The sequence below is a fragment of the Pomacea canaliculata genome, linkage group LG10 (genome assembly GCF_003073045.1).
Source record: "Pomacea canaliculata isolate SZHN2017 linkage group LG10, ASM307304v1, whole genome shotgun sequence".
NCBI classification, from domain to species: Eukaryota; Metazoa; Mollusca; class Gastropoda; order Architaenioglossa; family Ampullariidae; genus Pomacea; species Pomacea canaliculata.
The window spans coordinates 3,964,531-3,987,557 of NC_037599.1; the positions used below are offsets into that span (position 1 = coordinate 3,964,531).

Sequence of the window (23,027 nt, forward strand, 5' to 3'; positions counted from 1 at the left end):
CCCTACATGAGAGAGGGAATGAAGAGGGCGGGGGGTGCAGCGTAGAATGCGCAAGAAAGGTGCGCGTTGGATGTTACTTGACCATTAGTACCAGGAAAAAATATACCACGCTGAAACTATTGAGATTAATACTGCTGGTAAGCATTATCGTCATATAGAAAAATCGCTATAACTTCCTTCGGGCTTATACTTATCGTTAATTACATTAATTCATTGTTTAATGACCTTTTTCTGCATGTTTTACAAGCGTGCTAATTTCTTTGTGTGATCCAAAATGGCTAGAAACAGCACAGCACGAAACAATCTCCACTTTGAGATGTCAAACAAACGGCATATTGACAAACAAGAAGTACATTAAAGTACATGCATAGCAATATTCTGCAGATTTTTGGGGCGTTTTTAGTATTAAGCTGGTGACGAGCACGGATTTTTTTAGAGTGGAACCGAGACACAGGCAGACAACTCGCTAACAAATGTCAAAAACATTTTTTTTTTTAACGGTGCTTTCTGCTAGTGGGTTTACCGGTTTCTGTTATCCCTGCTTCCAGTTTATCTTGTAAATCTTACTTTGCATAGAGCTTAGAAGTAAACTGTAAATGTTCCTTTCTTCATAAAACAGCTTTTATAAATTCATTTGAGCATTAGAAAAAGAACGAATGAAAGAAGTGTGAGAAAACATAGACTGGAGCATGAATTTACTCTTATAAGTGTGGTATTTTTTGTGTAAGTTTAAAGCAGATTATTTTAGTAGATCAGTGAATAGATTTTGCATATTTTGAACAGAAGAAAGTATGACATATAAACCTTCAAGTTAATGATACAAAAAGGAACACTATCCTAACAGGTTTAATCTGTTATACATATATTCATCCTTGCAGAAGTAAAAGGTGAGGGAGTTGTTGGCATTCGCTAGCACCATGGCGAATCGCAACAAAGGAATGGGAGGGCAAGGCATGGGCAGTGGGCCAGGTCCAGGGGCTATGATGGGCAACACCATGGTAAATGCACATCCCCAAGGCATGGGTCCAGGGCATGGAATGGGTGGGAGCCCAGCACCCAGCATGAACATGGGGCATCAGTCACCAGGCATGCCCACTGGAGCCATGCAAGGAATGCCTCATAGTCACCAGATGGGGCCTAGCCCAGGAATGGGAGGCTCTAGCCAAGGTTAGTCAAGAGGTTCTCTAGAGAGAAAAATTAATCTTTGTTATTGTGGTGCTCATTCCACACTTGGATGTGTCTTCCTTTATATTCTTCAATTTTGAAACAACGGCTTTCATGTGGGTTTTACATTTTGATTGCAGAGTTTTGCATCACTGGTCTGTGGATTAGTAAAGAAATCTTACAAATTAAACAGCCAGTTAAATAGATAATTTTCAGCAGTATTTACAATAAGTATAATAAAAAAAAATTCAATTGTGCCTTTTAGATATATAAATTAATGTTATATAAAGTAAGAATGTAATAATAAAAGAACCTTGCTTAATTGTTACTATGGCAGTTATGTATAAGCAGTTATCTACTGTTCTTAAAAATACTGCTTGCTTTTAATTGAGGCAATCATACGTTCTGTTCATGATTTTTCATGATTATTCTCTTTTGCAGGTATGCCAGGCCCTAAGCCCGGGCATGGGAGGACCTCCAAACCAGGCAATGACGGGTCCAATGCAAGGCATGCCTGGTGGCCCATCTAGCCAAGGCATGGGTGGAATGCATGGTGGCATGCAGGGTATGCCAGGAAGTGGTACAATGGGCCCTGGGGGCATGGGCATTGGCCAGGGAATGGGCCCTGGTGCAGCTGGTAGCATGCCCAGCAACCCTGCCATGGGTGGGCCTAATATAACCATGCAACCAGGCATGGGAGAGGCTCCCAGCAGTTTGTCTTCTAGTGCCTGTGTTGGTGTTGGCAGCACTGGGATTCCTGTGGCCAGCTCAACAGGAATGTCTGGGACTGCTGGAATAAACAGCCACAATATTGCTGCTGGTGGTGCCGGTGCGGCAGGCACTGGAGGCCCAGGAGGAATGAACCCTATGCAACAGGGGCGACCTGCCATGGGAGGACCCACTGGACAACCGGCACAGATGCAAGGGGGGATGCCCAGCAATCCAGGGATGGGCAGGCCAGCTGTGGGTCAGATGCAGCCTGGTGTAATGGGTCCTCCCAACCAGACAGTAGATGCTGTGCAAGGTGAGCTGATTTTTGTTTTAATTGTAATTTGTTTAGAGTATTTTTTTAATAGCACAGCATTAGATGGTGTTGTGTAGAGGATTATTTATCTCACTACACAAGATGCACTAATATTTTTAATAATTGTGTATAGACCAAATGAACTTGTACTAATATACAAGGGTTTTTAGTAGCAACACTGTTTTTTGTTTTTTTTTGAATAGGCAGTAACCAAGGCATGCAAGGTCCAGGCATAGGCCCAGGAGGTATGCCTCAGAGGCAGACTGCCTTCAGTCCAGTGCAGCTGCACCAGTTAAGGGCTCAGATCATGGCATATAAACTTCTTTCAAGAACACAGCCAATCCCAGAGACATTGCGTCTGGCTGTGGAGGGCAAAAGACATATGGGACCATACCCCAGACCCGGTAAATTGTTTCGTTTGTATGCTATCTTCCTAATAATTTGATGGTGGCTTTATTATGCCTGTCATTTACAGTATCCTAGTATTTAAAACAACCATTTTTCATTTAATACAAATTTTCCAACTATATCTTAATTTCTTTCTGTTATAATTTGGCATGATTATCAGGAATTTGGGTTTACCATTCTATCTCAGAAAAGTGTCTGTCTTGATGTTAACAGATCTAAAGACTCAGCATTAACTTATAGCTGAACTGGTTTTAAATAGAAGACTGACAGTACTATGTAGGAGTTACTGCTGGTCCAGAAAGATCTCTTTGATGAGTTTTGTGAATCACTGCATCCATCCAACCCTTCAAACACGACTTCTTCACACTTTCCCTCTCAGTATGGACTGATCATCATGTCATGCTGTATGGGTAAAGGAAATGAATAAAACTGGCCTATTGGTGAGATGTGTAAAAAGTTTGAAATACTTTTGACACCTAAATAATAGTGTGCATGAGACTTCCTGTTAAATTTCAGCAAAAGGATGGTGATGCAAGGGCATTATCACACTCATCATGCCATCTGATTCAGCTCATGACTTTCAGATTTTTCTCCATTTTGCAGGGGACCCACACCAGATGCAGCAAATGAGAATGCAGCAACAGCAAGGAGCTCCACAGTCACAGCAGCAGCAAATGCCTCCAGGGGCACAACCTCCTGTGCAACAGCATATGCCATCTCAGATGGCTCCTATGCGCCCACATTCTGGTCCGGTGGGGATGAACAGTCAGCAGGGACCGCAGGACATGCAACAGCAGCAGCAGCAACAGAGAATAAATGTTCACTCCCAACAGCCACAACAGATAAATCAACAACAGCCACAGCAACAGCAACCACCCCCTTCAGTCCAAGCCATGATGGCAATGCAACAGAAGCAAAACCGCATTGCTCCTGTGGCCAAACCACAGGGCCTTGACCCTATTGCAGTTCTTGGCGAACGTGAAAACAGGTAAGCAGGGACAGGTCATCCTACTTCCTAAAAAGGGGAGAAATTAAAAAAAAATTATTTTCCTGGCATTTGTTGCTTAGGTTAAACATTTTTGTTCGTGCAGGGAGGTAGCATATATTTAGGTTTTGCTTGCATGTAACTTTTTTTCCTCGAAATCACCTGACTTCAGATAGAAGTGATTGAATGGTTGTATTCAGCTGTTATATTTAAAGAGGTTTCTTGTGTGTTTTGTGCATGTGCACATATTAGAATTGCTGCACGCATATCTCAGCGTATCAAGGAACTGACAAGCATGCCTGCTACCATGGCTGACGACATGCGAACACAAGCAATGATAGAACTTCGTGCCCTGCGACTCCTTAACTTCCAAAGACAGGTTTGCTGATGTCCTGATGTTTTGTTTTGCAATCGAACTTAATTAAGGCTAAAATTAACAATCAAATTGAATACCTTAAACATCGTGGGTGAGTTATACCTCTGATAAATAATAATTTGTGAAAGTTTCTTCATTGTACAAAAATAAAAATACGTTAATTTTTTACGTCTGTAACTGAAATTTTTAGATTATTTGTGTTTGTGATCTTTAGAACTTATTCTGTTGTTTTTCAGTTAGTTTTTTTTTTTCAGTTAGTTTTTTTTTGTCAGTTAGTTTTTTTTTTTTTTTGCAGCTTCGTGCTGAAGTGATTGCCAGCATGCGACGGGATACTACTCTTGAAACTGCTCTCAATACAAAAGCCTACAAACGTAGCAAACGCCAGTCACTGCGGGAGGCAAGGATCACAGAAAAACTTGAGAAGCAGCAGAAAGTGGAGCAGGAAAGAAAGAAACGGCAGAAACATCAGGCATGCAATCTCATTTTTTTTCCTCACTTTTTTCCTTTGTTTTCCTTTTTTTTTTTCCCCATACAGAAACATAGTCACTGTTGCTTTTCGATTGTGTTTAGGAATGGTGTCATGATAGGAGATAATCAACATGAAATAAACGCTTTCTGTGGCATATTAAATGCATTTTAAACATTCTAATGGATTTTATTTTTTTTTTATTTTGGTCTTCTGTTCATAGTCCTGGTGGAAAATATCTTGCCCTGAGAGGTGTGTCGAGCTATTATTCATCCAATGCTGCATAGTCAGTGGACATGGCATCAAGTTGTTAACATAGTCCAATCATTCCAAACTGTCATTGCAAATATTAATTTATCTTGAGATCAGTGGGAAACCATTGTAGTCAGTTTTGAGTTCTAGACTCTTTACTAAAGAATGTATTTGTGAAAGATTGCAAACTTGTCTTTGTGGACCCCTACAAATCGTGCTAACTTTGTGGTGCTAGGTGACATAGTGTCAGCTGTTCCCATTTTAATTTTTTTATTATTTTTCAAGAGATCATCTGCCAGATGCCAACAGCTTAACAAGTATTTACTGTAGAGAGATCCCACTCTGAAACACAAAATGTATTCTGTAGACACTGCAGAAAATTTGTGCTGTTGAGATCATGGGAGACTGGCAACTGATAATGACAATTTTTGCTTAATTTTGCATTCTGCAAATTTGATTTTTTGTTTGTTTGTTGTGTATTTACTTTGATGATGCTATTTGCTTCATTTTATTTTTATTGCATTTTCTTAGAATATCTAGTGTATCCTTGCAGTAACTCCTGCAAGAAAAGGATCATTTTAATGGTTTGTTTAATTGCTTTCTTTTAATCATGTCTCAACAGGAATATCTAAACACTGTGCTCCAGCATGCTAAAGATTTCCGTGAATTCCACCGCAATGTTCAGGCCAAAGTAGTGAAGTTAAACAAGGCAGTTATGACTTACCATGCTAACACTGAACGTGAACAAAAGAAGGAACAGGAGAGAATCGAAAAAGAGCGTATGCGCCGTCTCATGGTCAGTATATTTAAAAAAAAAAAAATTCAATAAAATTTTATGATTTGGTATCGTTAATTTTTTTTTTTTTTTGGTCATCTACATTTGTGAATGTTTCAGCATGTCTTGGAATAATTTTCTTTGTTGCTTTTAATTGTTCAAAATAAAGAATGTGAATGATTATAAGATTTGTCATGTTAGGTTTCTAATGCACATTGTGAAAGTCAGTGGTCTCTGTGACTTCATTCTAAATTTTGCTTGGGCCATCTTTAGTAAAGGAATTCACAGATATATGCATGAAGTATTTCTTGACCTTTTGCCTTTTTACCTTTGTTTCTTTCTTTACCATAGGCTGAAGATGAAGAAGGATACCGTCGCCTGATTGATCAAAAGAAGGATAGGCGTCTGGCCTACTTGCTAACGCAGACAGATGAGTATGTTATGAGCCTAATGAATTTGGTAAAGCAACATAAGGAGGATGTCATCCGCAAGCAAAAGGCTGCTAAGAAGAAGAAAAAGAAGAAGGTTAGTGTGAGGTGTCCTGTTTTTTGTACATGTAATAATCTTTAAATTATTGATAGAGCAAGCAAACGCGCTTGTTTAGAGAAGTGCATTTTTTGTTAAGTTTTTCCCCCCCTTTGTATAGCTAGCATCGTATTTTTTTCACATAAGCTAGAAGCATACAAAAGATTTCACTGGCACGTCACAGGTGTGTTTTTAAAAACCTGTGGTTTATAGCCATGATAGACCTACAGTGTACCATGTATCCACAGGAGAAGAAATTGGTAAGCAGAGCTATAAAAGATCTGTGACATGCCAGCTTGAGCTTTTGCGTGCATATCTAATCATGTTTTCTCCCACAGGACACACCCATGCCTCTCAGGGAGGGGGTAAGTCACCATCTGAGACTTCACATGTCATGCAAGATTTTTGCCATGATTGAATGAATTAAGCTAGCTGTGTTTTAGTAGTTGGGTTTATCTTTCCATCTCAGAATAGTGTCTGGGAAGCAGGTTCTGTAGTGTAGTTGATATCTGCAGAATAATAGAGGGCAAGGTAGGAGAGATGCTGATGTTAAGTACTTGGCATTATGACACTGTGTTCACTTTCTCAAAGCGCATGGCAGAAACCTTGTATGATATAGATTTTGTAATCTTCTGTATTCAGATTTCTAATGTGTATATAGTCTGATAATGCACATTCATACAGCAAAGAAAAAAGTAATGCACACTTTTGCATTATGCATGTGCATGCATGCACCTGCATATGTGCACAAACTCTTTCTGTTACATATAGGCATTTTATAATTCTCCAAACTCTTTTCAGAGTACAGAGGTCCAAAGATCTGGTTGCTAACTTGCCTGTATTTCTACAACATTGATATGTATAAACATTAAAATAGCACTTCATTAACATTTAGACTGAAGGATATGATATATGGCTTGCTTATAGTGAAAATCTTTTCAACATTTTAACCATTTATCTGTATCCATATTATATGATGATGTGTATCTGAAATACAGGTGTTGGTTAAGAGATAAACAATCTAAATTCCATGCCTATAATCATTGACAAAATAAAGCAAAATATTTTTTTTTTTTATGTATAGCGATAATATCTTGACATTCCACTTTGCTAATGCTTTATCATCAGGTTTAAGATGATGCTTGATAGATAAATATAAAAACAGGAGTTGTTAGTGCAGGGGTACATTGTGTCTGTAGAATGGTGCCTGTATTGTAGGAAATGAGTGCTACATAAAGGAATCCTTGGTTCACTCATTTTGCATAGTTTTTTTTTTTTCTTCTGGTAGGATGCTTTTTAGGGAAATATATTGGTTTACTAGAAAATGAAATACTGTGTATGCAAATCAGTTATTTTAATATATTTGGTTCTCTCTTCAGGATGAGAGTTCCAACAGTGGTGAAATGCAGGTCAAGGTGGTAAATGTAGAGACAGGGCAGGTGTTGTCAGGAGAGGATGCACCACTTGCAGTCAGCTGGATGCGTGGCTAGAAATGAATACATCGTGAGTGATGCACCTATAACACGATAACTTTTTTTTTTAAAAAAGGAAAAGAGCAATGGAGAGATTGTGTGATTTTTTTTCTATTTGCTGTTCTGTGTTTTTAAATAGAACTTACCTGACATGCATTGTGTCATTCCTTAGGTGGCAGGTTGCACCCAGAGATGAAGATGACGATGATTACGAAGAAGACTATGGAAGTGATGAAGTGAGTTTCAGACTTATCTGTGGACTAATTGATGTGATATTTGTCTTATCTTGATCCAGTGAATTTGAAATGCTTATGCTCTTTCAGTTCTCAAAGACCACTGCTACAGTGATTTTTTGTGTGTCTTGAGTATCCTTTTATATCCTTGCTATCCTATGTAATACATTTGTTTATCTTTTAATTTGGGATCTGGGAGTAACTGTTCAGATTAAATGCATTGTTGTGGCTGAATTTGAGATGGAATGGGCATCTTTGTTGTCTTGGAGTGAACACAAAATATCTGCAAGTGCTTTCTTTGTTAATCAGGATGATGATATGGAGAATGACCCTCTTGAGCCTCCTAATTCTAACAAGAACATCGATGATCCAGATGCCGTGAAGGAGGTTTTGCAGTAGGTTTTCTTCATTTTTTAAAAAAAGGTTTTTCAAGACTTAAAAATATTGACAGAATGAATTTCCAATTTCACTCTTAGAAATTGATTTATAGAATTGTAAAGTTACTTGAAAGTACAGATAAATGTTAGCAGCAAACATAAACTTTATTTTCATACCAGTCCACGTAAAGTATGTTTTAAATGGTGCAGTGGGTATGGGCTTGTAACGATACTTATGCTGTTTCGCTAGTGTTTTATCATCGTACATATGCATGTTATGATTAAAAACATTATTTACCCAGCATAATTGTTCAGGCAATTTCACACAATCATCTTGTGATTAAATGAGACAATGTCATACTAAATTTTGGAATATTTAATAAATTTCACATTGTTTTATATAAAATGTATTGCCCCTACTTCAGCAGATACAGCAGGCTACTCCTGCAAATGTACGATTCAGTCATTTAATGGAGTGAATCATTTTAGAGTGGAGTTACATCCTTTCAGAGAGGAATAGGAAGACATTGAATTAAATATTTTAGTTTCTGTGGATATACTTTTTTATAATGATGAAGCTAGAAAAACAAATATCAGACATTTTTCACTATTTTTAGCCTGCTTCACACAAAATTTAGGATTGCTAAATTTTGATGTTTTTTTAATTTCTACATGGTGTTTGACCTGCCTGCAGGACTAGACTACACAAATCATTTGTTTTTAAATAATCCTAATATATTTTGGAATGCGTTTGGCTATGCTGACTTTTCTCGAGATTTACAAGAAATATTCCAATTGGAATAGGCATAGTTTAACTCTGTTAACTTTAAACTTTGATGGTATTTTATTTGTCTTCTCATTATGCTTAGTTTTTTGTGTCTTTGAAAATGCTTGAAATTCATTCTTACTTGGGTATCAAACTGATTGTCATGTCACATAGTGAATTAAAAAACAGTTTACATTTACATTAGCCTGCAGAAGAGAAGAATGTCTGTTAGTAAAAATATAGTTGACGTGCAGTAAATAATGTGTCCCAGACATGCTCGAGTGGAGGATGATGATGAGTACAAGACGTCACATTCAGGAGCCCAAAATTATTACACCATTGCTCATACAGTCCATGAAACTGTAACTGAACAGGCCACAATCTTGGTCAACGGCAAGCTCAAGGAATATCAGGTAATTGTGTTTTCTTTTCTGGAGAGCTGCTCAAGTTCAGAGCAAGTTTACCTTTGATGGTGGGCTAAAATTGATACCAATCAAAAGGGTATACCGTGACCATTCTGGTTATGTGGTAATAATAACTAGCACATCTAGTATGACTTTCTATAATTGAATTTTTTATTATTATTAAAAAGAATCAAAAATACAAAGTTGTCTTTCTATTATGAAGTCTGATTAGATTTGATCTATCTCAACTTGTTGATTAGTTGATATTTAGAGAGGTGAACACACATTTAAAGATTATTTAAATTGTTATTTCAGATTTCTAATGTATTTTAATAAATCACCTTGCTATTTTGTTATTTTCTTTCAATTAAGTGTTCTTGATGGGCAAATACTCTCATAGAATTTTTAATTCATCTTCCAGATCAAGGGATTGGAGTGGATGGTTTCACTATACAACAACAATCTCAATGGCATCCTAGCAGATGAGATGGGCTTGGGCAAAACTATCCAGACAATTGCCTTAATTACATACCTTATGGAGAAGAAAAAAGTCAATGGCCCGTATCTTATCATTGTCCCACTGTCGTAAGTGTATCTAATTAATAAAGGAGAGAGTGGTGGTGGTAGTGGTGATGTAGTTCGGAGGAAAATCTGGGCAAATCCATTCCATTTGTTTTTCTCTCCAAATGGGTTAAAATTTAAGTAAAGGGTAAAAATTCTGTTAAAATCCACATTGTACGCTGCTGACACCCTGGCTCGAAATGAGATATCACCTTAGCAGTGTTGAGTACCCTTGTTAGTCATGAATAAAATTATCAATAAAAGCGTTTTAAAGTTGGTTTGTTATTTTTTTGGGAGGGGGGTAAATGGTCTCTCTTTCCCACATGAGATGACATTGCAGAACTCAGCTTATGGTTTATTTTACTTGATTTCAAACTATAAAAATAACATTAGTGCTGTACTTTAAAGACTGAGACAAAGTCACACAATAAAAGAACATAAGCATTTAATGCCCCGGCTACTTAGATAAGGATTGTGTTACCTCCAAACAATAACGCAGTATTATATGCATATATATGTATGTGGTTTCCAGTACCTTGTCCAACTGGATGTACGAATTTGACAAATGGGCCCCATCAGTGGTAAAAATTGCCTACAAGGGTTCTCCAGCAGTTCGTAGGGCTCTTACTCCACAGCTAAAAACAAGTCGATTCAATGTGCTGCTAACAACATATGAGTACATTATAAAAGATAAAGCTGCTCTGTCAAAGGTAAAGTTGGATTAAATATTCACGCATTATTCTATAAATATTGTTTCAAATTCTGTATTCTGTCAGAACTGTCATACACAGCATTTTTCCAAGTACCATGTCACCTGTCCGTGACAGTTTTCATTATTTGGTTTATATTCTCTTAATTGGGAAGATTTGAATATTTTTATTTTAGGTTTATAGTAGAAAGTATATAGAGACTGTTAGAAGCATGTACATTTAGATATTATCTCTGTATTTATAAAATTCATTCATAAATGATTCTGATCCTATAGCTCAAAAACCTAGCACTCTGAGATTAGGTATTCCAGAAAATGTAAATGTCTTGCTTTGTGATATTTTGATCTTGCATCTTTTGGTTTCTGCATATGGCAGCTGCGCTGGAAGTATATGATCATTGATGAAGGTCATCGAATGAAGAATCACCACTGTAAACTGACGCAGATTTTGAACACGTACTACAATGCCCCTAATCGTTTGCTGCTAACAGGAACACCACTGCAGGTAAGCCTTACATCATTTATTTGATAGATGTACTTTCATGCAAAGGTAATAATGCACTTAAAAAAACAAAGAATTGCATCACTAGCAGGATCATATAAATAAAATAAACTGTTTTCTGTTGCCTACAGAACAAACTTCCAGAGCTTTGGGCACTTCTTAACTTTTTGCTGCCATCAATCTTCAAATCTTGCTCAACTTTTGAGCAGTGGTTTAATGCTCCTTTTGCTATGACTGGAGAAAAGGTATGGGCTAAAGATTTGTCGATTACAACTATTTTCCTAGCTTCTGTTGTGGCTAAGCATATGACGTGGCTGGTTTTTGTTTGTTTTAATCTTAATTTTTGAAATATTGCTCTGATGAAGGTGCATTGAGATTCTGCTTATTCATATATTTTACATGGTGAAGTAACATTACCTTAAAGATTGATTTGTTGCTTAGGTGGAGCTTAATCAAGAAGAGACCTTGCTTATTATTCGTCGTCTTCACAAAGTGTTACGTCCATTCCTGTTACGTCGCTTAAAGAAAGAAGTGGAATCTCAACTTCCAGAAAAGGTCATTACTCTTACAGAAGGCCATTACACAATGTTATAGAAAACATTCAGTCTCTGTTAGTTTAGGGTGTTGTACAAGCAGTATGTGCACATGTAAAAACAATGCAGAACAGTTGCAAAACCGAAGCACCTAGCACAATAGCAACAGAGAGACATCATTCAAGAGACATACGCCACACATTATCTGGAATGTTTGAAGTTTGATCACAACTCAAATGAATTTTTTTGGGGGGTTAGGGGGCTTGATAGGATTAAAACTTGCCTCAAGTAAAGTTTTGACATCAGCATTTGTTTCCGATATGTATTAGGTTGAGTACGTCATTAAATGTGACATGTCGGCACTGCAGCGCTTTATCTACAACCACATGCAATCCAAGGGTGTCCTTTTGACAGATGGGTCAGAAAAAGACAAGAAGGTAATGTTTTATGACGAGAGATTTGTTGGCATAGATGCAAGCTAAGCTAGACTTTAAAGAATAATTTTTTGTCTTTTTGGTCATTTTAGGGATCAGCACAAATAGGCAAATTTATTTTATGTAGTTCATTTAAAGCAGTTGGGGTTTAAGATTATTTGATGCTTGGAGTTTTTGTTTTTGTCATTTATGTGTCAGATTTAGGTTTGGTTTGCTACGGAAGAGTCTTTGCTTAGCATCTTCAGCATAGAAATTATCAGGACTGACACAATACCTGAGATCTATGGATGTAGGTGTAAAGGCCTTCTTGATTTGCTGATCGCAGGGCAAGGGTGGCACCAAAACCTTGATGAACACTATCATGCAGCTGCGCAAGATCTGCAACCATCCCTTCATGTTCCAGCACATTGAGGAAGCCTTTGCTGATCACATTGGGCTGTCAGGAGGAATAGTAACAGGGTATGTTACATTGATAGTGCAGATGTCTGTGCTAATGATTAGAAGACCCGTTTTCTTTGTAATTCCTGCGCATCTTCAATAGACTTTGGATACAAGAAAGGGCATAAGTTTTTACACAGCGTGCTGCACTTATTTCTTTTTAGAAACGTTCCATGTGAAACTTTCTACTACTGTAAGGGTGTTACAACATTTAAAGATGTGTTTCATTGTGCCTAGGAAAACAGTATATCATATGACCATGTTACTACATTTTTAGGCCGGAGCTTTACCGCTCCTCTGGCAAGTTTGAATTGCTGGATCGCATTCTGCCCAAGCTAAAGGCAACCAACCACAAAGTATTGGTCTTCTGCCAGATGACCTCCCTTATGTCCATCATGGAGGACTACTTGGTATACAGAGGTTAGTCAATTCGTGTTAGTATGAAGTTTCGTCATGCATCATTCCATTTATTGCGTGAAATGTAGCCACATTTTACAAGTTTAAAATTGTTTATTGGTAATGTCTTGTCAGGCTTTACTTACTCCTCTGATTTCTCTTGTTCTCTATTCTTCTTGTTAGCTGAATATTGTCACTGGTTTTCTTAAGAAAAATTGTTGGCTTGTTTCGGTGTTGCTTATAGTTTTTTTTTCTAAAGGTCATTTTATCTGTTTTCGGCATAAACAGGCATACGTTACTTGCGTCTTGATGGCATGACCAAATCTGAAGATCGTGGCCAGTTATTGGAACTCTTTAACAAGAAAGATTCCCCATACTTTTTGTTCCTGCTGTCAACACGTGCTGGAGGTTTAGGACTTAATCTGCAAGCTGCTGATACAGTCGTTATTTTTGATTCAGATTGGAATCCTCATCAGGTATTGTTTGATGACAGATTTTATCTTCTGCGTTCATCCCTTTAACCATCATGGCTGCAGCTGATATAAACTGCTGTTGCTGTTCTGCTGTGATTAAAGGCCGAAGTCGAAATGGGCGTGTTTTCAAATGGTTTCGCCCGTGCGAGGGAAGGTAGGAGTACATGCGCTGCTGACTATTGGCTGGTACACCACCACGTGTACTCCTACCTTCCCTCGCACGGGCGATACCACTGTCTTTCCTCCGGACACAAAACTTCGGCCTTTAAGCACGAAGATTGTTACTTCCATCCTGTGTGGCTAATTTAAGTTTCACAAAAATATTTTATGTTGCATTTATATTTTTTGCAATGACAAAATATAATTGGGAAAAAAACTGCCTGTTATGAAGCAAAAGTTTAATATACATGGCTTTATGAATGATTTATTGAAATTAAAATTTTAAAGAAAGAGTGTGTGTAAATATTTAAAAATAGGGAATATGTATATTTGTGTGAAGTGTGCTTAATCCTATATTTCATGCATATGAAGTACAGTGGTTCTGGGTTATACATTTTCTTCCTTGATTATCTAGGATTTGCAAGCCCAGGATCGAGCACATCGTATAGGACAAAAAAATGAGGTGCGTGTTTTAAGGTTGATGACTGTGAACAGCGTTGAAGAAAAGATCCAAGCTGCTGCTCGATTCAAGCTCAATGTGGATGAAAAAGTCATCCAAGCTGGAATGTTTGACAATAAGTCCACCAACACTGAAAGGCGTCAGTTCCTGCAGAACATCCTTCTGCAAGAGGCTGATGAAGAAGAGGTATAAAAAGAGCACTACAATATTTACAATCATAGATGTTCTCAAAAGATTGTTCTTAACATTTCATGATGTTCTTAACATTTGATGATTTTGCAGCTTTTTCTTGTTCCTTTTGTCAGGTACATGTTTATTATTATGATATTTTTAAGATGATAACCCTGCAATTTTTAAGAAAGGGAAACCTGAAAAATTCCTTGTATGTGTGCTTGGGTGCATGTATATGTATGTGTGTGTGGGCGTTTATTTTGTATTTAGGAAGAAGATGAAGTCCCCGATGATGAAACAATCAACCAAATGTTGGCTCGCGAAGAAGAAGAGTTTGAACTTTTCCAGGTTTGTAAAACTGTTAGTTTAGTCCTTGTTATTCCTCGAGGAGCATGGGGCCGCAACAACACCTTGCCAGCGGACCGAGTTTTCAGCAGCCCTCTTCAGTTGGGTCCATGTGTTTCCTATGTCCTTTGCCTCACTTTCTACTGTTCTTTTTTCAAGTCTGTTTTGGTCTCCCAACTCTCCTCTTCCCCTGAGAGCGGTCCGGTGGCGCAATGGTTAGCGCTGTTAGCGCCTGTCACCAATACAGTGAAGGTTGGCTGCCCTGAGTTCATTTCTCGTCTCGGGCACGCTGTTCTTTCTCTGCACGTGGCATCTGTTTACAGGGCTGGCTGCTTGCCGTAATATAGCCTTAGCTGCTGACACGGCATAAAACACCAATTTCCCCCCCCCCCTCCTCTTCCCCTGAGGATTCCAGTCAAGTGCCTGCTTGGCAATGGTGTCAGCTGGTTTGCACAGGGTGTGTCCTATCCAGTCCCATTTGCACTTTTTGATGTCTTGGCTAGTGGCATTCTGGTTGATTCTTTTCCACAGGCTGCTGTTAGAGATCTTTTTGTAAAACTGTTAAGTAAATAAAATCATTCGGCTGTGTCTGGATTTTCTGTATTCTGATGTTTCAAGGAATGATGCTTGTTTAAAATCCAAATTTATTAAGCTCAAAAACTGGTTGACAGTCAAAATGAGGTGGTACATTTGGATTCTCCAACCTCTACAAGAAAACAAAATTATTATTTTTCTGCATCATCAGTTTTCTATCCACTTTAAAAATCTGTTTGATTCACAACCGCTATGATAAGCAAGGAAAAGAGTAAACTGAGACCATGTATGTTTTTACTTTTGCAGAAAATGGACCTCGAGCGTAGACGAATGGAGGCACGTGATCCAAATCGCAAACCAAGGCTAATGGAAGAGGATGAGCTGCCATCTTGGCTTGTCAAAGATGTGAAAGAAGTAAGCGATAAAGATATAATAAACACATAATCTTGGTCACTTAGATGATAATTGGGTTTGGCCTTTTCATATTAAATGTATTGCATTGTTTATTTTAATGTTACAAAATAGAATGTCTTTTTTATTTCCTTTAACAAGAAGCTCTGCTTTAATTATAGAAATGTGCAGAAACACACGTTGTTAGTTTGAATTGATACAACAGTACCACAATTATCATGATCTCTGGGCTACTTTAGGTTGAGAAGCTGACTGTAGAAGATGAAGAGGACAAGATGTTTGGGCGTGGCTCCCGTACTCGTAAGGAAGTGGACTACTCAGATTCTTTGACAGAGAAGCAGTGGCTTCGAGTGAGCATTGCTTAAACAAATTTTGTTAACTAATCCTATAATTTTCTTGCATTAGTTTCATCCACGTGAACGTGTGTCAAAAGTCATGAGATTTTGCGTGTTGCTTCTCTGCATAGAAGGGGTTTAAAGGATCTGCAGAAGATTCTCTAGAACATGATTACATTGACAGTACACTCTAGAAAAAAAAGTTTCCGTTTTAAAGATTTTTTAATAACATTTTGTGGCAGAATAATCAAATATAAAATAACTATCTAAAAAAATATGTTTTCCATCACAAAATGTTACTAAAAATATAAAAATCTTTAAAACTAAAATTTTTCTAAAGTGTACTGTTACCTGAAATTGATAGCATTGATATATCTAACATGCTTTTCTTGGTTGAATTATCAGCCCAGTTTGGTTTTTTTTTCGTCTTTATAGAATGATGATTGTAGATGAGTAGAGTATCCATGTAAATTGAATTGATACTTACTTTTTCTTATTTCACTTCACAGGCTATTGAGGATGGCAACTTAGATGAGATTGAAGAGCTTTCAAAGTCTCAGAAGCGCAAAAAGCGCAAGGCAGAAGAACAAAGAGATGATACACCCAAGGCCAAGAAAAAGAGGGGAAGGCCTCCAGTGGGGAAACCCAAGCCCAACCATCCTCGCATGACCAAGATGATGAAGAAGCTCTATGAACTTGTTGTCAACTATAAGGATAGGTCAGCATCTGCTGAATTAATCAGACTTGCTTTGAATTGCGCTGTAACTTTTTGTGGGTATAGAGGGAGGTTGGAAACTGGTAGAGCAGGGACTTTTTTGCAATTCTGCTGGAGAAGGAAACATGTTACCTCCAGAAGAAATTATGGTATCACTACAGTTGCAATGGAATAGGTCCAGAACACTGCTGTTGCATCCAGAGATCTAAGCTATGCGTGGTTTTTAAATGTCTTGATTTCATAACTGCAGTTTTGTGAAGCCAATAACACTTTAAAAGACTGTTCAAGCTGATAAACTATGTTCTACATAAGCTAGCTGGTGGGTTTACCAAAAGCACATTACAACTGGCCCAAAGGGCCCATAGCATCTATGACATGCATTGTTGAATGCAGGAGTGATTGACCTTCAACTGGGTTACTGAATCCCAACCATGAGCTAAAGCTATGGTCTGAAATGTCTAGCAGACATCTTTGGTTTTCCTAAAAATTCTTACACCTACACACAAGTGGCCTTGACATGTGTCGTGATAAAAGTTCTGGAAAGACAGATTCATAGACATCTCTTATAAACAACTCCGTTGTGGTGCAAATTAGGACTAAATGTGCCTTTCTGAAGTCTGTTGGGGATATATACGAGTGTGTGTTACTGTGCACTCGCATGTGCATGTATGTGGAAGGCATTGTTCTTTAGGAGTACATGCAATAGTGCAAACAGTGGGGTTTTTTGTGGAGGTGCATGGTTGGTATTTGTTGAGCAAGTGGCAACCATCAAGACTAGTTCTGTATTGAATGTCACTTGGCAAATAAATGAATTGTTCTTCTTTATACTGCAAGTGTATGGATTTAGATAACAGCATGGTTTATTGAAATAATTGTTCTTTAACCTTATCTACAGTGATGGCCGTGTTTTGAGCAGCATGTTCATGCAGCTACCATCTCGAAAAGAGTTGCCCGAGTACTACGAGATCATCACTCGACCACTTGACTTTAAAAAGATTTATGTAAGTGCTACTGTTCCTAAATTTTATTATTCACCTGTCTTTCTTTTAAACAAAATATTTTTATAATAAAATACTTGCTATGAGCTTTTAAGAACCCCCAAATGTGTGCATGTTCGTCATGTATATACCAATGCCATCATTTGACAACATAATGATTCATTTGAAGAAGAATGCAGCAGGCTATCTTGATAGACATGTTTAAAATTCTCATGATATTTTTGACTGCCTTTTTAAGTATAGTTAAAGATATTATTTTTACCCTAATATTATTATCAAGAACATGCATGTGCTTTTGGGTTTTAGAATCGTATCAAGTCTCACCGCTACAGAAACCTAGATGATTTGGAAGCAGATGTAATGGAGTTATGCCAAAATGCTCAGAGCTTCAATATGGAAGGATCTGTTGTAAGTACTAACTGAAGCATGCCCCTTCTTATTGTCTTTTCCTCCTCATATTTGGGTGGTCCCATGGCACAACAGTTAGCGCCTGTCACGGTCCAACCGCAGACATGCGCATACTTTCCACAGAAGCAATAACAAGATCGCTTGAGGGTGGGCGTCCCTCCTTGAAGTCACCAATAATTATTGGGTACAAACAAATAACTGAAACAATGTATCAATAATCAGTGTACCTCTCCTTCTTTCGTCATACAAGATATATTACCAGTATAGTACATCAATAATCCAACGCACTGATAGAGACAACAATAAAGCTGATTCACACAAATAATGTCACTTGAAAGGTATTCAGTTGTCTCCGGTGCTGTAATTCCTTGACGAAATTCATACATTATTATATCATAGTCACTGCAACCCTCCCAAGTCCTCTGTTCTTATGGGTAAACACTAATCTTCTTTCCTATAATTCGATTTTTCATAAAAAAGAGAGTTTTACAATACTGAAAGGTCGCTGGCAGAAAGTCTCTGTCCTGCGCATGCGTTTGTTTCCCAGGTGGTTGGAAGGATGAGGGTAGGTGAGTTGGAGGCTGAGAGAAAGCCTCCCCTCCACCGGCGGTTTAAACTCGGGCTGCTCTGGTATTCTCCCTTCTGGATGACGGATGGTGGTTGGTGCGCAAGCGTAAAGAAAGGCAGTGTAGCCTCCCCCTTTGCTCACACCAAGTTTTCTGCTCCTGGTCCGTCGATTGCTCGCTTACCCCAGTGTACGGTTTCTCGGCCTCCAAGAATATGCACGGCGTGTCACTCAAACCCACAGAGCTCTCACGGCGAGGACACGGACTCCAGAAAACACGACCAGTAATGTACATCCACAGTAGTACATCCCCCATATTACATCCACAGTATTATGTCCACAGAGATAGTATATCCACAAAGTACATCTCCCGTAATACATCCACAGTATTACGTCCACAGAGATAGTACATCCACAAAGTACATCTCCCGTAATACATCCACCAAGTTATGATCAGCCACCCACTGGCCGCTTACGGTCGTGCTCCAAAACACCCACCCCAGCCACACTAGTGCCAACGACAACAACTGTCCAGCAGGTGCAACTCTTCAATCAACAGGCTTGAACAATGGCCACCACCTCTGCCTTTTTCTTAACGTCATCTTTTTGTCGTCATCTTTTTGTCGTCACGTTATTTTGACGTCACACCTTATGTCATTTGCTCAAGGAACTTCCCAAATGACATCCAGCCCACTACACTAGACCAGATGTGTACTACCTCACCCGCACATGGAATTCGCTGAATTTCGTGGCTCACACTTCCCATGAAAAACAGGTCAACTACGGTTGTCAACCTTCCCCCCTTGCCCCCTCTATTGCGCACTTGTCTGTTACAGCGCCTGTCACCAATACAATGAAGTTTGGCTCTCCTGGGTTCATCGTGCATTTCAGGCATGCCTTAGCTGCTGGCTTGGTGTAAAACATCAATTTACCCCTCCCCCCATCCTCGTTTTCTTTATGTCATAGTTGTTAATACTGGCTTATTTTAGTTCCTACTTTTCATTTTGAAAGCTTAAGTCTATAAATTAATCTTGAAATGCAGAAAAAGTTAGCGTTTTCATTAGAAAGTAATCCATGGCAAAATGCAAAAATAAAAGCACTTCATAGTAATTTTCTTGCCTAGATAAAATGGGTCTGTATAATTTGTTATGAAAACAGAATATATGAATGCATGTTTGCCCCTTCTTTTTCTTGTCAATGTTATTCATTAAATTTCTAATAATAACCTTTACTGAAATGTGTTGTCTTTAAGAATCACTGTGGATGACGATATCTTCTCATTAGTAACTTACATATCATCCTTAATCATTTTTCTGTATTTGCTAGATCTATGAAGATTCCATCGTGCTGCAGTCAGTCTTCACTAGTGCCCGAGAGAAGCTGGAGAAGGAAGGATTTGCTGCATCATCGTCGGACAGCGAAACAGAGGAAGAAGAAAGCAGCATAGCCAGCACCAGCAAAGGAGGAAAGGGGATCCGAGACTATGATGACGATGATGATGAAGGTCAAAAGCTTTTGACTCTTGCAGTGAAGTGTTTATTTATTTGTCATGATCAGCTCAGTGTTTTGGGTAACTGTTGATAATCTGTCAGGCATTGTGCATATGACACTCTATTGAATGGCATATTATACATCTGGCTGGAGTGATATGCTTACTTTTTCTTAATACATCAAAACAAATATTATTTGAAGTAACTACATCAATGCACGTTTCTTTTCTCATTATTTTATGTTGTTTCCTCTTTTTGATGTACATAGGTCGAGAGGCCAAAAAAACAAAGCCTGCCAAAGAAATCAGCCGAAAGGTAAGAAGCAGTATAATTTGCCATAAACTGCCAGTAATAACCACATGATAAATCCACATTTTTCTCTGTAAAGCCACTTTCTCACAGGCTAATGAGCAGCTATTGTAGCCACTTTGCTGTGCTGGACAAGTTTCTGTCATTTGGTTTAATTTTAAGGGTTTTGTGCATTTTGCTTCTTAAAGTTAGCTTTCTTTATTCTGCTTTTATCACTCAGTAAATTTGAACACATACTCATTTATAACATTGTGGATTAGACTCTTTATCCTTGTTCTAAGGTAACATTTGTTTTTCTAATTCATGCACAGATCATACTTGAATGTAAAATTTGGTGTAGTTTATTGCTTTCTCTGTGCTTTTATCATGAAGTTGTGACAAGTTGTGGGCGCTCTGGGGATATACAGAGGATCAACAATACAGTGAGGGTTGGATGTCCTGGGTTCAGCTCTAGTTGGGCACACAGTTCTTTCTCTGCACGAGTCGTTTGTTTGCAAGGCTTGCTGGTTTGCCATGATATAGCCTTAGTTGCTGGCTTGGCATAAACACCAATTCTCCCCCCCTCCTCCTCAAATCCCTTGTGACCTGTCACCTGCAGACTGTACGGATCCTATATTTTCTATTAATTTTTAGTTCATAAAAATCAGTTCTAATTATTCACACAGTCTTTCTGTTTCAGCCAACAGACAAGGCACGGAAACCAAAGCGCAGATCAAAAACCAGACCAGTAATCAGTGACGATGAAACAGAAGACAGCTGCAGGGTAAATAGATTATTTTTTATATGAACTAGAAAACTGAAAGTTAGCATATTAGTTGATTTGGAGGGAGATCATATTCATTTTTAGTAAAAGCCAACATTGAAAACATCATCATGGTCCATCAAGATGGAGAGATGGTATAGTGATGGTCACTTGGTGCTCGATTTTTTTTTTTAAAGATTTGCTTTGGTGGTACAATTTTATTCAGTTTCCAACATCACCGTCTTATTCCTTTTCACCCACAGAGGAGGATAGGGCCACAAGTTTCTAACATAGTTGCTACAATAAAGATTAAGCTGTGAAAGGTGAAGTAACTCTCAAGATAAAGTTTTGAAGCCATAATTAAAGAGAAATGTCATTGTTTTGTAAACTTGCCCACTTTCATGACTTTTGACTGACTTGTTACTTCATTACCAGGACCAGTCTGATGGCGAAGGACCAAGCAGCTCTAGGGGCTCTTCAAGAGTATCCTCCCCTGGTGGAGGGGGCAGAAAACGATGATCTCCAAGAGACATAGTCTTGAAGCACAAATAAGCGCATCATGATTTGTACCTAATTTATGTACGTGTGCAATTCATGGATTTGTGCAACAGCTGTATATATATATTAAGGAAATATTTCTTACGAAAAATGTTTTGGTCGCTTAATTGTTTGTCAGTAGTTGATCTAAGTGTGCATCATAATCATTATCTTTAATCAGGTGTTGACAAAGGTAGAAGATGCATTAGTATATAATCTCTACACTTATGAGCAAATAGTTGTCTACTCCATTCCCCCTTCAGTTGAATTACCTTCAAACGACTATGTGAAATGCTTTTTCATTAAAGAGACTAGCACACTTTGCAGGTGCTTTTTCAGATACAGCGTGCAGATGTGCCAAGATTGAGGACTGTTCTTAACTAGTGCATTTAATAGCGGGAAAAAAGATTGCATCACAGTTGATTGCTCCCATAATCATTTTTGTAACACCATTTTTTTTTAAATTAATTTTTTGGAGGTATCAAATACAGGTATAAAATCTAGAATGCATTTGTAGCCCCTTGTTTTGTCTATGGAGTTTTTCTTTCAGTGTGGGAAGGGTATTTTTGTACATCTTTGATGTTGAGGACCTATGCTATCTTACATCATTTTTTGCTAAGTTTTAAAACAATGAATGTATTTAGATCATGCCATTCAGCTGGGACAGTGTGCTTACTCAGGACATTAACATGATCACTAAAACAAACAAAAAAGACTAAAGATGTAAAACTAAAGATCATTCTTGTTTTGTTCATTCAGTGTTTAAAAAGTTTGTTGACAGTGCATATAGGTATTGTTTTCAGAAAACGAGGCTTTAGGGTTGGCTCTGGAAATGCATTTGTAATGATATATGGAAGTATAATGCATGTCTTATTTGTACTATCTGGTACAAGACAGTAGATCTAAATCTCATTACCTCTACACGCTGTTGGCATATGAATCCTCAGTCTCACAGAACTAAACATTGTACATTGAACAAATGCATACTCTTGCTATATGCATTAAATGATTCGCTGTTTTAGAACTGGCGTGTAATTTTGCTCTTTTTTTCCCTCTTCATTCCCTTTCTCACCTATGTGACATTGAGCAGTGTAATGTGTTAAATATTTTAAAAGAATATATCGAAAAGAGGTTTTTGTTTTCAAGAAAGAAATGTAATGTATTTTTTACCAACCATAGAATTAAAAAAATCAGTCTAGTCTACAAAGCTTATTGTCATTTGAAATGGTGACAGTATAAATGTCCTTGTTATTCTGAACTTCTTTTGTTTTTCAATCAATATTTTAGTTGTTAAAATACTCTGGCTTTGGATTTCTGTCATTTTTTTTCTTCATTGTTAGGAATTAAAAAATGCTGGTTAAAAAAACAACTGGGTTTCATGTTTCAGAAGTGTAAATGTGCACAAATCACAGAAGGCATTGTGCAAAAGTCGACTGTAGTAATCAAATGACGAAATATACTGTTATGCTAGCTATGGGGGGGGGGCATTGGTGTTTTACGCCGTGTCAGCAACTAAGGCTATATTACGGCAAGCAGCCAGCCCTGTAAACAGATGCCACATATGCTAGCTATAAA

The 23,027-nt window shown here is 38.0% G+C and overlaps 1 protein-coding gene across 1 annotated transcript; it reads left to right on the forward strand.

The window, feature by feature from the left end:
- Positions 1-8: 8 nt before the first annotated feature.
- Positions 9-22,818, forward strand: LOC112573641 (probable global transcription activator SNF2L2). The gene is made up of 34 exons (XM_025254194.1): positions 9-137; positions 879-1,167; positions 1,606-2,188; positions 2,392-2,592; positions 3,200-3,584; positions 3,834-3,960; positions 4,253-4,426; positions 5,298-5,471; positions 5,802-5,975; positions 6,314-6,340; positions 7,355-7,462; positions 7,627-7,683; positions 7,990-8,075; positions 9,095-9,236; positions 9,649-9,812; positions 10,321-10,498; positions 10,874-11,002; positions 11,131-11,244; positions 11,441-11,554; positions 11,862-11,969; positions 12,292-12,425; positions 12,682-12,824; positions 13,089-13,276; positions 13,848-14,078; positions 14,334-14,411; positions 15,249-15,356; positions 15,593-15,703; positions 16,198-16,406; positions 17,299-17,404; positions 17,708-17,809; positions 19,701-19,878; positions 20,133-20,179; positions 20,853-20,936; positions 21,351-22,818. The coding sequence occupies exons 3-34, from the start codon at positions 1,630-1,632 to the stop codon at positions 21,432-21,434; spliced, it is 4,824 nt and encodes a 1,607-aa protein (XP_025109979.1). The 5' UTR covers positions 9-137; positions 879-1,167; positions 1,606-1,629; the 3' UTR covers positions 21,435-22,818.
- Positions 22,819-23,027: the final 209 nt, after the last annotated feature.

What these genes read in the sequence shown, in the direction of transcription:
- LOC112573641 (XM_025254194.1), top strand. Translation starts at nt 1,630, where the DNA reads ATGGGAGGACCTCCAAACCAGGCAATGACGGGTCCAATGCAAGGCATG. An exon ending in ATAAAGCTGCTCTGTCAAAG is followed by an intron (nt 10,499 to 10,873) that starts GTAAAGTTGGAT and finishes TGCATATGGCAG; the next exon opens with CTGCGCTGGAAGTATATGAT. An exon ending in GTTGTCAACTATAAGGATAG is followed by an intron (nt 16,407 to 17,298) that starts GTCAGCATCTGC and finishes CCTTATCTACAG; the next exon opens with TGATGGCCGTGTTTTGAGCA.